The sequence below is a fragment of the Trametes versicolor genome (genome assembly GCF_000271585.1).
Source record: "Trametes versicolor FP-101664 SS1 unplaced genomic scaffold TRAVEscaffold_4, whole genome shotgun sequence".
NCBI classification, from domain to species: Eukaryota; Fungi; Basidiomycota; class Agaricomycetes; order Polyporales; family Polyporaceae; genus Trametes; species Trametes versicolor.
The window spans coordinates 700,270-714,134 of NW_007360324.1; the positions used below are offsets into that span (position 1 = coordinate 700,270).

Here is a 13,865-nt window from a genome sequence, read left to right on the forward strand (position 1 = left end):
CCGGACGTGGCGGCGACCCTTCGCGTAGAACGTATAGCACCTAGCGAGCACCGCCAGGAAATATAAGGGCCTACCTAAGCTTGTACACCGGCGACCCTCCTCTCCCATCACCGCCCGAAACAGCTATCCAAAATATGTTTTGAATGCGCCACTTCAGATAATAGCTGTAACATACACCACGCGACTGGACGTACGGAGATTAACGAGACCCGAGGCAGCAAGCGAGCCGGAGCGGAGACCGGAAGTGAGGGGGGCGAGAGCGACGACCATGCAATGCGACATGCGACATGTAGTACGTACAACGCGGTAACCGCGCGGGATACCGGACTAGACAGAACTCGACACAAAAAACATATGGAGCGTACAGTATATTCTAGCGAGGAGCAGCGAAGCATCGGCGTCGACGTCGACGCCGACGAATCCAAGTGAGCAGTCCGTATGCATACCGAAAGACGAAGACCCATACGATGCATAAGGATCTGGGGGGAAGGGGGCGACGCAGCGTTCATGCGCTCACGTCGACCTGCGCGGACTGGCCCTGCTGCGAGGAGCTGCCGCTGAAGGGCACCTCGAGCCCCAGCTCGCCCGCAGGCGGTCCGCCGTCCTGGTGGTGATGGTGGCCGTGCTCCCCGCCCCGCGCAGGCGTGTTCGCGCCGGACGGCAGCGGCGACATCCACATGCGGGGCGTGATCAGCCCGCTTCCGTTCGCGCCGTACACGAAACCGCCGCTCAGACTCTCGAGCGAGTGTGACGAGCCTACGCCAAGTATGGCCCCATCAGCCTACGCACTAGCTGCTGATGACCGCAGAACGCACCTGGCACTAGGACGCTGTCCCAGAAGTCTGCGCTGAGGATACTGTCCATCGACAGCATATTCACGTCCATGCCGTGCTGCTGCGGGGGCGCCATCGTCGGCGGGAATGTCGAGATGTCCGCGACGGGCCCCATCTCGCCGCTGTACGCGAAGTTGTCCAGGAATGTATCCAAGTTCCCGTTTGCGGACGCGTGCCCGTTCGTATGCCCGTTCGTGTAAGGATGCGAGCTACCCGACGCGACTGGGGCATCGTGCGATGTGCTGCTCTCCCCGTTCGTGTGGTGCTGGTCTTGAGTACCGGCGGTGACGGAAGACGACGACGAGTGCGCGAGGTTAGAGTTCGCGTTCTCCTGTGTCCGTGCGCTGATGAGAGCGCGCAGGAAGCAGCTGTAGAGGGCAGGCGTGTGCAACTGGTTGACAGCAATCTGTTCAAAGACGTTCGCGACGTCGTTGACGATGGCGACCGTCTTCTGCTCGTGATCCAGGAACGCTTGGAACTCGGGGCGAATGAGCTATGTCACATAAGCGTAATGAGCGCACTGCGAACATCAGAGAGAACAAGCAAACTGGCCTTGAGCAGAGAGAGCACGGCGTAGGAACCCATGACGAAGTGCGAGTCCGGCGCGTACTTCAAGAAACCGAGCGGACCCATCTCGTCGCGGAGGAGCAGCGCACAGCTCACCGCGGACGAGTGGCACCGCGCAAAGAAGTGGCCAATGTCGACCGCGGACCGCTCGAGCGCGTTCTGCAGCCCGAACGCGTTGATGGTGAGCATCGCGTAGTGGAAATAGTAGTTCGCGATCAGCCGTCGGTACTTCTGCACGCGGTCGTTCTCCCCTGCTGAGAGGTACCATCACAGTTTAGTGTATCTGCTATGCACGAGAGGAGCCAGGGCGAGGACGCACCGATAGTGGCATTCCGGATGTGGAGCCACTCGTGATGCCACGCGAGCAGCTGCGTCTCCATGGTCTTGATGACGAGCAGGAAGTCGCACTCGACCTGCAGGCCCGACGAGTTCGTCGTCCCCGAGTACAGCAAGTCGAGGCTGCGGGTGAGAATGCGTTGTAGGTCCTGCATTGCGGGATCCGCGATCAGCATCGCCCCCCACAGTCCGCGCAGTCCGCGCAGCTGGTGGAAAACATACCGCATAGCCAGCGAGCGCACTGTCCGCGGGAACAGCGGTCGGCGACCTTGCCCACTGCGATGCATTGCGAATCATGTAACTGTGCGCCCGCGATCATGTCCGTCGGAGCACATGCAACACGACGCGTGCCACCCCGGCAACACCGATCACGGAAGAGAAGCGCAGGGAGAGAAGAGAGAAGAAGCCCGGTCAGCACCCGCGCAGCGCAGCCCAAAGGGCCCGAAAGAGCGAAAAATGTACGCACTCTTCCTTGATAGAATACGGCTTGCCCATCTGCGCGCTGAAAGAGCGGTCGAGACAGAAGCAGAAGATCCATGTCCGCTCCCGGTTGTGCACCTCGCGGTCCCGGGCGCGCCCTTCCGGCGTGTCGGGACTCACTGCGGTGGACCTGCGGTGCAGGTTCAGGTCGGTCGCCATCCTGCGAGTGGACGAAGCCAAGTTAGTGTCATGTGGGGAGATCACGACAAACACGGTGATCGACGCGTGTACGCGCCCGGCGAATCGAGAGGTAAAAGAGGAGAACAGACACGGATCGTCGGCGCCCAATTTGGACTCGAGACACCGTGTTGGCGTGTGTGGTGGAGGACAACGTACCTGATAGCCATGCCAAGGAGCATCCATGTTTGGTCCTGCTCGTATCGCTGCACGGGACCGCTGCCCCACAGGGTGTTGATAAGGTAACCCTGGACGATCTCAACGGACTTGTAGCCACGGGCGGGGACTTGGAAGGTGAGTTTCCGAGCGATCTCGGATAGTTTAGCATGCAGGTCAGGGCGCGCATCGTAGAACCGAGAGGCAACGGCGCAGACTAGGGGGATGTGTCAGACAGACCGAGGACGTGGCAAACGATGACACGCACTCGAGGTCAGCAGGAAGGGCGAGCGAGAGCACACCAATGACGGCGTGTGGAACTCAGGGTCAAGAAGGGGCGAGTGTACCTGCGCTCAGGGATAAGTCGGCGAATTACTCGGGGGCAATGCCTTATGCTTACATTCATATGATCAAAGTAGCTACAACGTCCGCGCGGTCAGTTTCCATTGATAACAACGCCATTGGCGAACTGTCATGCCGCTGGCAAGTGGTGCTTACATTTTGAAGAGGGCCAGGACCTCTTCGGTGCTGACAAAACTGAGCATTTCTGGCTGCACCTGCCGTTCGATATATAGTCGCCGAAGGGGAAGAATCGTCATAGGGCCTAGGTGAATAAACCGTCAGGAATGTGTTCTGATAGACGGTAGAGGGTGGATCATATGCACACCTGGCTTGAAGTACACGTCACTTGCGACGCCGAAGTTGGCCTTCTCGGTGGATCCTTCAGCCGTAGAACTGGACTTTGCGGCTGCTTGCGCACGTCGGTTGGCAAGACTGGCCTCTGCCAGTAGACCTAGCGGGTTCAGAGTGTTGTCGGGAAGTGAGTGCATCTTGGGTGACGTCGGGATGATGTGGTGTGAGGAGTGGTGCATGCGGTCGGGAGATGGCGGCGGAGAAGGTGAGTTGATGAGAGCCTGCGTATTCTGGGTTTGCAGCGTCGGCGATGGTGATCGAGAGAGCATCCCTGACGCTATGCTCGGATTTCCGAGGGAGCGCAGGACCGTGTCCAGAGTACGCTCCATCTTGCGCAAAGACCGAGTGAGGATCTCGTGTTTTCTGAAGCAAGGGATTAATTTCGGGGGAGGGCTTAGACAAAGATGGCACGTACTTTGTGGAGCGCTTTCCGCGGTTGGACTCCTCAAAGATACATTCATGGTTTCCCGTCTGACACCTCTTGCAGGGCGGACCGTTCTCTGCTCCGACGCACTTCATCTTGAGGCGTCGGCAGACTGTGCAAGCACTGCGGAGATGTAAGCGAAGGCGCTCAACGTGCCAGCAAGTGACGCACCGGGAGCCGCGAGTTGGCTTCGCCTTGGGCTCATCCCCTCTCTCGGTAATGGGACTTTGTGGGTCCGCATCGTCATCTTGACGCGCTCGCTTGCGACTGTCATTCGAGACGCTGTTGGATGACGCAGGGCGCTTCCCGTTAGCGTTTGCGCTGAAAGAAATTGTGTCGTTTGGAGGGCTGCCAATGGTCTCGGAGCCATGCGAGGACGGTGAAGAGAGGCTTGCGGAGAGCGTCAGGTGGGGCGGGGGCTGCATGTGCTGGTGCGGTTGCTGGTAACCATAGTACTGGGGCGCGTAAAGGGCCAGGGCGGGGTCGATCGGGATGGGCGGCGAGGGGGGCGGCTGCTGCATTTGGTGGGCCATGGGGTGCTCGTGCGGGTGGTGCAGGGTAATAGACTGCGAGGAGTAGGAGGTGGAGGCGTGGTGGTGGGGGAGCTGTTGGTGGGGGACGTAGTAGTCCTGGTAAGCCATCGGTGTGTGAGACATGCGGGCAGAGAAGTGAGGAGGGGGTGTGCGGGAACAGGGTCCGGGCGGGAGAGACTGAAGGAGGAGGCAGGCGAGCTTAATAGAACGTACAGGTTTCTTTTCTTGCGATGGTGGTGGACTGCACGTGGAGGAGCAGCCGAAAGAGCGGGACGGGGTGTGATTGTCACACTGGGAAAAGAAAAGGGAGGTGGGCGGAGGCGAGAGATGGGAGAGTTGCGAATGCGGAGACCGATTCAGGACTTGCGAGATTGCGATTGAGCAGAGGCGCCGCGGCCAATCAGCCCAACGGCCGTTTAGCGCAGTATCGGGAGCGCCCTCCGTCCGGATGACGGTGGGAAAGGGCGGGCGAGGCTGCTGGTCGCTGGTGCAGATGGTGGCAAGAGCAGAGCAGGCGACGCGGACGGTGCCAACGACACCGCGGGCAAATAACCATGCTCTTCTCAACGACATACTGAAATCATTGTGAGAACTGAAAAAATGAGCTTTGTATGTTGGTGATCGGAATATCGTGAAAACATGCTGAACACATGGGGTGTTTTCAATGTCCCAAGCATGTATTCACGATGTTCCACACAGTACACAATGTTCTTTGTATGTTCGAAGCATAGCGCATGGTGAAACAACGTGGTGGCATTTTTTCAGTCATTACCGTGTTATCAAAATGATTTATCTGGAAACATGCGGATATGCCCGCGGTGCGAGTGCGACCCCCAGCCCCTCTCCCCCGGACTCTGCATCCCTGCTGACGCCCAGATGATCCCCCCGTGCTGACTGTTCCCCGCACTCTGCCAATCAGGAGCGGGCGCCTGCTCCGGCGCGGCACGGCCCGCCACAGGGGACCCCGCACGGCGGGCAGCCCACAACTCGCGCTGCGCCAGTATGTTTGTCCGCCCTCGATGCCGGCGGGGGCGCGTCCAGACAACGCCCCCGTCGCGGCTCGTCCTCCTCTTCCCCACTCTACCCCAGGCTATAGCCTGCGCCACTGCCCGTGGACGCTGAGCAGCTCGGCGACCGGCGAGTTCTTCCGTCTCGGTCCCGCTTTGGGACACCCAGCACGCCCTGTGCGCGTACGTGGGAGTGCTCGCGGCAGTCTGCGCGGAAACGCCGTCCCAGGAACACAACTTCGCCCAATTCCAGCTGTCCCCCTCTGACTTCACTCCTCCACGTCCGCCGCATCTTCCTCCCACCGCTAGGGCATCTCCCCCTTCCAGGAATCCTCGCTCGGACCTTGCGCCCAATGTGGATCAGGCCCCTCTCACTGCACGCCTATCACGATCCCACTCCGGGTGCGCTTCCCCTCCCATTTGACAATCCCCTTGCCCGCTCGCTTGCAGATAAAATATACTTTAACTTGTCTATTTTCAGGCGGGCGAGCACATACTCCCCGCCCTTCCATTCGTGTTTTCGATGCGCCTCTTTGCGTTCCCTCCACGGCCGCTTTCCTCCCTCCGTATCTCACTCCCTGGATCCTGTGCCCGCGCCAATCTCGCGTCCGCACCCCACATCCGTCCTAGCTCCTTCTCGCCGCGTCTCCTCGAAATCCGTTCCCGACCTCGTCGACGTCGCAATCCCCCGCGGCTTCATCGCGATCCCGCGCACATTCTCATGTCTATCATACAATGACCACGCTTATCTGATCCATTGCACGGGCTCCCACCCCATCGCGTATCCAGATTGCAGCTCCGCAACGGTCACTCGTCCGTGACCGACTCGACTCCTGCTCGATCCCCGGTTCGTGCCAGGAACTCGTCTCACACACTCATACGCGGTATCCATGTACAGTAGTTCACCGAATTCCAATATTACGCTGACCTTATTCATAACCCGAACACAGCTTTCCACCTCCCGCCGCGTCGCGGGTAGTGTCCGGCATTTGAGCCACTTAACATGCTTAAGACATACTCCTCCCGGATGAGAGGCGTATCAAGATCAACCGTCAACGCTCAACGTACCGATTCGCCTCCGACCCAGGAACGCCTCAATTCACCCCACTCGCGTGCGCTAGACGCGTGCCGCGAGCTATGGCGGAATGCATCTGCGCAGCTCCTTCTCCAGTATCCGCATGGTCCGCCACTTTCATAGAAAGCCCGCCTACACGCCTGTCTAGTCCCCTGGAAGCTCACACACAGCCCCCAACCTTACACTCGACGGACTTGGAATACACCTACCAGGGTCCGACGCGCTCTCACGTCCCCCTCCGCCCGCGATCTGCCGTGTCATCCCGCCCTCCCGGGCACGCCGAACCAATTCGATGCCCAACGAGGTTTCTTCGACAGTACCTCTCGCTTACCCTCCCGCCTGCGCCCTGTGCGCCCACGCCCCAAGCTATTCTCGATTCGTTTTCTCTCTCGAGGAGGTGCGACGCCCCACCACTCGCCGCACGTCTTTTTTTCAATATTGGCCGCGTTCGGCATGTCTCCCTCGAGCTCCCAGGCTCCCAGGGGCTCGCGGTTGACTCGGCCGTCCCAGGAACGGAGTGGCTCCGCGTCGACTCCCACTGTCCGTGCTCAGCCTCCGACGGCGCGAATGCGTCAGCGACGCCTCTCTATTTTTCGAGCACGTTCGCGACGGCGTGCGTTCGACCCCGCCCCTCCGCGCAACTCCGTCGGCACCGTTGTGCCTGCCGCTCACGAGCTCCGTGTCCGCCCCCACCCGTCTTATGCTTTTCTATTCTCACATTCTCCCCGCCCCCGCAATATTATTCCCCCTCCCCGGCGCCCCAGAGCCAGCCCTGCCGCTCCCGAGTCGACCATGTGGTACAGAAATATATGCGTGGCCTCGCACATTCCATTTCTCCACGTTCGGGTTCCCACGAGGACATTGCGCCAGTCGGATGAGGCGCGCCCAGAACACGACCAGAACTGCGACCGGCGCAGGTAACGTTGTGGGCCCCCAAAGATGGCGGTGCGTGCCCATCTGCCTCCTTCGTGCCCCTGCAAGGCAGCCCCACCTCCGCGAGCTCATCTCCGGTCGTCACACCTGCCAGTCCGAGCTCGGTCCCGCCTTGAACAGCGTGGACCCCGCTTCCTCTGCGTCATTGCGAAGCTCAGCGCACCATTTGGAGCCTCGCAGCATTGCACCCATCACTGTCTGTATTGTTTTCCGCCCTTCTCTTCGGAGGGTTACGTGAACCGCACGATATACACGAGGCGGCGAAGATGGAGGATTTCTTCGTTGGCGTGACCGCAGAGGCCGTGGAAGCGGAAGTCAAACTGCGTCACCGACAAACACGACCGCGAAGGCGGCGCCCGTGCACCAGAAGGGCTCTCCGCAAAGAGAGGTTCGTGCGGCCTCTTCCTTCGCTGGGCACGTAACTGTCACTTAGGCTAAACAACAGGTGGACGGGGTTTTGCCTTCGTCGCCCGTTTGCGGGGCCATCCTTTCGTAAATGCGTCGGATGCTCAGCGCCGCTTCCAGCGCGACGTCATCCCGCGAGCGACCGACTCTGCGAACACTGCGAGGAATGGGACCACTACGCGCTTCCATTTCCCCAGAACCGTGCGGCTGGAGTCGCCTGTCGGTCTCGTACGCGACGCGGGGCGTGATCGCGAAAGGCAATCATGCGCGTCGCTGCGTCTTGCCCACGTCCTTTACGCGTCCAGCAACACGCTTCCCTTCTTGCTCAGGCGCAGCGTCCGTGTGGCCCTCGCACGCCCTTTTCTGCCCCCATTTTCCCATTTGTTTACTGCGTTGCCACCGCTTACGACGTATGTACTGCGGTCTCCATTCCGTACATATTCTTGCGGAAGACCACGCGCATGAGTCAACGTACACATCTGCCACTGTTCGCCTGAGCGGACAGTCGCAGCTTCTCTCGCGCGCTTGTCGAGTTGCGTCCCTATACAGTTCTCGAAGCAATGCTGTCCCGTGCACTTGCAGACGCTCACGGCGCTCTTCCAGCAAGTAGACATCGATTCTTGTCGTGCAGTGATGGCGCCGACGATGGTCGCGGGAGCGGCCTTCTGCGCTCCTGCGTCCGACTTGGCATCGTCTTTTCTGCGCAGTGCACGGTCATTGCTTCGATATTCTGATGGGCGGCGTCTTATGTACCTGAGTTTTCGCAGCATTTACAGCGCCGGCGGCGTACTGTACCCAGTGCTCGAGCCCGAGCTCGAGGAAGCCCCGAGTAACGCACCCGGACGCGAACCCTGGTGCTGCGCACTATCACCAAAGATCGAGGCGCACGCGCTTCGTCCAAGCGAGCGAGGTCGGGGACGCTGATGCGCTTCGCGACGTCGGCCTGGCCCAGGGTTTGTCCGGGCACGACGCCTCGTGCTACGCAGCGCCCGGCGGAACAACCGCCGTTACGCCCCATCCGGAGACATCCTCCGCGCCTCCGACCAGCGTCGACTCCGCCGCAGCCGGTGCGCTGCCTGAGAGTCCCAAATGCATAATGCATCTTCGGGGGCGGGTTTCGAGGTGCGCCGTCACCCCCCGCCGTGACACCTCCCCAGTGATGCTGCACCCGCGCGATCATCATTATGCATGTACCGGTAAGCACTTACGGAAGATGCGCACGTCAACTCGGTTCCTCCGCCGATGCCTCTGAGATGCATCATCCGTCTCGGAGCGTCCTTCCGCGCCCTCCGCGCCTTCCGCTTGGCGGGCGCTGCACCGAGCAGCGTTCGCACCGCGGGCCAAGTGGCCACCACCGCGGCGGCGAACCGGGGTGCACCGCCACTACTCGTCTTGCAGAGCTTCCCGGGAGGGCACTGGCCAGGGCTGCAACGCCGCATACGTACATACGCGGGCAGCAAACAAGCTGCAAAAAGGTCCGCCGCGCGCTTCGTGGATGTGTCAGACGTACGTACACGCGTGCGCCCCCGTGCCTGATGGTGGGGCCCAGTGAGGGCAGCGCGAGGTACGCGTCCGTGCGCACGTCTCGGCGGGAGAATGCCTTCTGGCGCTGGCGGGTGACAACGCCTGACAGGCGGAGGGCGGCGGACGCGCCACCAGGATGTCGATGTCAGTATGTTGAACGTTTGGCGTGATGGGACGCAGTGATCAGCCCGCTCGACGGCGCCGGGGGTGACGTTCATGATGCAACACTCGTGCGCATCGTCCGCGGAAGACGGTTGGAATAGGCATGGACGGACACCCGATGGGGATGCGCCCCGAAAATCACCATCGTCATGCTGCTGCCGTGACAGTGCATCGCGCTAGTGTGTGTGTTTTCTCGAATTATGGCAGCGAGCGGCCAGCAGCTTACCCGCGAGCAGTCCGCCAGGCAATGCGTGGGCCGGGAAATGAACCGGTAGGTCATGGGTTGGGCAAGGAGTGGTTGTGGCACACGCGAACCGCTGCAGCCTGCGAGAGCAGAGTACCGTTCGAATGCTCGGAATTATTCCACGATTCTACCCACGGACCTTCCTCGTCGGGAATGGCCGCAATATATTCGCTGAGAGACGATCATGAGTTCATCTCGGTCGAAATTCCGTAAAAGTCGTCATGACTCGCCTGAACGCCGTTCGCTAGACGCTGTCGTCGGGGTTGCGCCGCGATGGACGCTGCGGTAGACGCGCGCGGCGCTCGACGGGGGCGCGCACTCGTTCTTGGTGACCTGCCTAATCGGGGTCATCACCAGCTCGGCGTGTGCGGACCGAGGCGCCTACGGGCCCGAGGGGCACTGCCGTGCGTAAAGTTGAGGGTCCATCTGATTTTCTGCGGTAGCGTTCCGTTGTATTTGGAGGTTGCGACGGTGCGCGTCCCGTGCTACCGTCCAGAGTATTTCCTGATCCAGCGCTGCTCTCTCAGGAGCTTATGACCGTGAGTACTCGTCCGTGCCCACCAGACTCCAGCCGTCGCGCGCGGGGCGCTCGCCTCTATCTGGGACGTGCATCCGACACTACAAATCATCTGTACTCGCTCGTTGGTAAGCTCGTGCCGTTCAGCCGCTCTGCTTGCTCACAAAGTCGACACTAAGGTTGACCTCATACACGGAGCACCTCATGTTACGCGCCTGTGACTCAGCCAAAAGCGCTGTCACGTTTGGAGAACGGGATCCTATCTCGTCCCGCAGCTCGTCGCAGAACCCTCCAGAGTTTCCCATTTTCTGTTTGTACTGCAATTCCCCACAGAAAATGAGAGCTTTGCAAGGGTGAAGCGCAAATTTGCGGGAGGAGATAGCTTCCCGTTTCGATGTCACGCAAACTCACGTGATGAGGTGCTCCGTGTATGAGGCCAACCTTATTACGCGCAGATATCGACTGCGGGGTTAGCCGAACATGCCGCCCGCGTCCTCGTCGTCAGTCGCGCCCAGTGGGATAGCAACGCTATGTCTTCCCCACGGTCCCCCAACGGCCCCGACCTTGTTTCCAACCTCTGCGAGGCCCTCGCCATTGGCCAAAGCATCCTCTGGCGTGCCCTCAATCAGAAGCGGCGCGATTCGCAGTGCCTGTGCACGGGCCTCCCATTGGATGCCCTCTCTGCAGTCCAACCCACACCGGCCGTGTCTACGTGCCGTAATCGCCACACACCTCTCTAGTGCCTACGCGCGCGTGTGCACGTACAATGAATGCCATGACATGGACTCCTCTGCATCCCCGACACTACCCGCACCGTGACGATCTTTCTTGTACGGCGACGATAAGGACCCAGTGACTCTGCCTCGGGCGCGCGCACCACATGCTCGTCCAGTCTTCTCGGAAAACGTGGGTCCCGTTTTCTCAGGAATGTCTTCGCCATATGGTATGTGCTGATGCCCGCGTCGAGCTTAGCCCTGGCGGTCTGAATGGCTGATCGTGGCCCGTTCTCACCGCTGCATTCTGAGACGCAGGCGAACCTGTCGCAAGATGACGTCGACGCCCGTGCCGCGAGTCGTTCACGGAGTTCATCGTCGACCTCGCCGTGATCTCAGGGCACCCGAGGCTCTAGCAAGTCCTACCTCTCGTGATGCCGTCGTTCACGCCACCGAGGCTGACAGCTTTGTGGCGTGCCGAGCTATACGAAACTCGAGGCGGACATGGGCGCGCGACCCAGCCTATGGCTCGGTGGGTCCCATCCGCCCACCGATTGTGCTCCCGCTTTCTTGGTGCGATACCGATCACTTGTTCCCCATCGCTCATCGTTCGACCGGTATAATCTGATCGTACGATCTGAGGCAAGAGCTCTTCGCAGGTACAGGGCGGGAATTTCCATATTTCCTTCTCAGCGCCCGGCGTGGCTGGATCCTCCATCAAGAACTTATGGGCTCTCTAAGTACTAGTGTCGCCCCGGACGTCTTCGAACAGTGACGGATGTGCACGGAAGCCCCGCCCATCCGACAGTGTCGTTATCCTTCTCCGTCCGTGTGCGGTTGCGGTCCCGGGCGTGTACACTCGGACAATGTTTTGGGTAATGTCAGGGTCTTCTTCGTTACACCGGTCGGAAGCCGCATTCATCCCTTTCTCTTCTACATTCCTCCGTGCTCGCACGGCCACAAGGCAGCAGAGCTCGCATCTCGTAATTGCAAGAGCAACCGCAATCGCCCAAACGGCGCTGTCAACTTGGCGTAGCTATGCACTGCGGAAGAAGGAGGGTCATCATTCCCAGGAACAAAGGTGCGAGATACGGACAGGCCGTATCCTCGTGGCAAACGAGGTCTGACTTCAAGCTTCAGGACACAGCGGGACCGTTGAGTTCTCGAACAGTGGGGAGAGATGTTCTCGCAACAACCTCCCCAGTATTTCGGAGCCGCCTTCAATTTTTCTAGGCGTCGCTCCGGCCATTCCGCACCTGCGGTACCGCTCGCTGCACGCTCGTTTCCTTCCAGACGATCGACGGCCCTGGCCACTATCGCCAAGCGCACCCGAGATGGCGCGACTCTCCAATACGGATCTGCAGACACTGAACCGACCTCGTCCCATAGAGACGTTCGTGAAGCTCCTCCCGGGCGGCGTCAATTCCGAATAGCGACCTTCTCGGTCCCCCTCGGACATAGAAGGCGCGTCCAGATGGTGCATCGTCAGGCCGGCGGCGACACGATATCGACACCACCTGCATTCAGTCCCACCCCGCGCGTCCCATGCCCGCATGGCCACTCAGTGCCACTAGAGGAGACTAGAGGAGCCCCGAGTAACGGCACCGCGCTGTATGGGCGGGCTACCGCAACGCCGCACCGAAGGAAGCAGCGCGCCGCCGCCGGCGTGTTCTACGTGGATGCTCGCTCCGTCCCTGGGGCGCCCGCGCTCCCAGGGTCGCAGTAGGTGTGGAGAGCGTTCCCGACCCAGCACCCGTTTCGGCGATGTCATCGAGCACGCCATGCGTTCACCCTGCGAAACACACGCGGCGAGCCCGGGCATGCTATCCTGCGTGCTCGCGTTGGCTGCACTAGGGCCCAAGCAGCCTATCCCGCCAATGGGATTACGCCATCCCCGCTTGCTTGCGCGCCGCTGAGGCTCTTAGCTTGTTTGGTGAGTCTTCTCGCTGAGTTGGGAATGCATTTTTCCTCCTCATGTCACTCGTCACAAGTGGAGGTCTGCAGCAGGTTCTCCGACCGGGCTCAAGTTGTCGATGCTCGAGCTTTACCAATCACGCGCAATAGAGAACTTCGCCTTGGCCTAGCGTCATGAGCACGCTCGCGAAAGGTTTATTCGGGTTATACGTGCTGAGCGCCACTTCTGGGCCTTGCCCTGAATATACAGTGGTGTGCTTTCCGTTGTGGGGAGACGCAAATCGTAAAACACGCGCTTGGCTTCGCACACGGCGTCGGACGCCTCGAGTTTATTGCACCGGACGGCTATTGATACTGCTGGCGGGGTGCGAGAGAGCCCGCAGAATATATGGAGGCCAGGCACTTCGGGCAACGGGCAGCCTTAAGCGCAGTGCGTAGCCTTGGCAGAAGGATTACTACGACGCGGGACGCTGAGGGCGAGCTCCCGCACGCAGCAGCAGAAGCGGGAGACGTCCGTGCCAATATCAACGGCCCGAATAGAACATGACGGCATTCGTATTACCCAGGTTGACAAGCATGGGGGTTCGCACCAAGTATAGTACCCGCCGCAGCGCTCTCGAGGTCGATCTGCGTGAATCTGAGCACGCTGTCGAGAACGTGCTCTGTCAGACTGGGGAGGGCTCCCCGTCGGCACGGTGAGTCAGCTGCAGCAGGTGCACGGGCTCGAGGCCGTAGACAACTGACGCGGGTTTGCAGCCGGGAGCTTATGTGAAGTCTAGGGCCAGGTACCGAGGGGGAGGGCATTGAATGGTTCGAATCCGTGTACTGCGCAAGGACTGGAAGACGTCGGTGTCCGCATGGCAGGTGGCGCACGAAAGGAGCTCGTCGACCGCCAGCCATGGCCATGGCAAAGACCCTCTACCGTCCTCCAGGAGGTGGGTGCGGGACTGTAACCTTGTAGCGCGGTTCGTCCAAACAGGCACATCCCCTCCACGACGGAGTGGGACGGGCCGTTATCATTGTCTCCCCGCCAATTGCACGCGGGCAATGCGAGTTGTGGTGTCCACCGGATCGACTGTCACGGGCTGCAAATGTGCGCCTGGGAGAGGGGGTGGAGAGCTGGGTGAGCGATCCCCATAAAAGGAAGGCAGTCAAGATTGTGCTCACGAGGG

The 13,865-nt window shown here is 60.4% G+C and overlaps 3 protein-coding genes across 3 annotated transcripts; all 3 read right to left on the reverse strand.

The window, feature by feature from the left end:
- Nucleotides 1-217: 217 nt before the first annotated feature.
- TRAVEDRAFT_145442 (uncharacterized protein) lies at nucleotides 218-4,178 on the reverse strand. The gene is made up of 13 exons (XM_008038454.1): nucleotides 3,838-4,178; nucleotides 3,658-3,789; nucleotides 3,217-3,605; nucleotides 3,048-3,153; nucleotides 2,950-2,968; nucleotides 2,818-2,896; nucleotides 2,553-2,766; nucleotides 2,203-2,376; nucleotides 1,959-2,037; nucleotides 1,720-1,885; nucleotides 1,374-1,651; nucleotides 816-1,326; nucleotides 218-756 (listed from the first exon to the last, which is right to left on the reverse strand). Exons 1-13 carry the CDS (start codon nucleotides 4,089-4,091, stop codon nucleotides 506-508), a joined length of 2,652 nt encoding a protein of 883 aa, XP_008036645.1. The 5' UTR covers nucleotides 4,092-4,178; the 3' UTR covers nucleotides 218-505.
- Nucleotides 4,179-8,022: 3,844 nt separating this feature from the next.
- On the reverse strand, nucleotides 8,023-9,585 carry TRAVEDRAFT_18970 (uncharacterized protein; the record flags this gene model as incomplete). Its single annotated transcript, XM_008037797.1, has 9 exons — nucleotides 8,023-8,061; nucleotides 8,095-8,160; nucleotides 8,210-8,318; nucleotides 8,410-8,476; nucleotides 8,508-8,781; nucleotides 8,828-9,044; nucleotides 9,065-9,084; nucleotides 9,130-9,228; nucleotides 9,532-9,585. 9 exons carry the CDS (start codon nucleotides 9,583-9,585, stop codon nucleotides 8,023-8,025), a joined length of 945 nt encoding a protein of 314 aa, XP_008035988.1.
- Nucleotides 9,586-10,536: 951 nt separating this feature from the next.
- On the reverse strand, nucleotides 10,537-10,848 carry TRAVEDRAFT_45469 (uncharacterized protein; the record flags this gene model as incomplete). The annotated part of the gene is made up of 2 exons (XM_008038072.1): nucleotides 10,537-10,774; nucleotides 10,832-10,848. The coding sequence occupies 2 exons, from the start codon at nucleotides 10,846-10,848 to the stop codon at nucleotides 10,537-10,539; spliced, it is 255 nt and encodes an 84-aa protein (XP_008036263.1).
- Nucleotides 10,849-13,865: the final 3,017 nt, after the last annotated feature.

What these genes read in the sequence shown, in the direction of transcription:
- TRAVEDRAFT_145442 (XM_008038454.1), bottom strand. Translation starts at nt 4,091, where the DNA reads ATGCAGCCCCCGCCCCACCTGACGCTCTCCGCAAGCCTCTCTTCACCG. An exon ending in GCCCTTCCTGCTGACCTCGA is followed by an intron (nt 2,767 to 2,817) that starts GTGCGTGTCATC and finishes ACATCCCCCTAG; the next exon opens with TCTGCGCCGTTGCCTCTCGG. An exon ending in CTCCTTGGCATGGCTATCAG is followed by an intron (nt 2,377 to 2,552) that starts GTACGTTGTCCT and finishes GTCCACTCGCAG; the next exon opens with GATGGCGACCGACCTGAACC.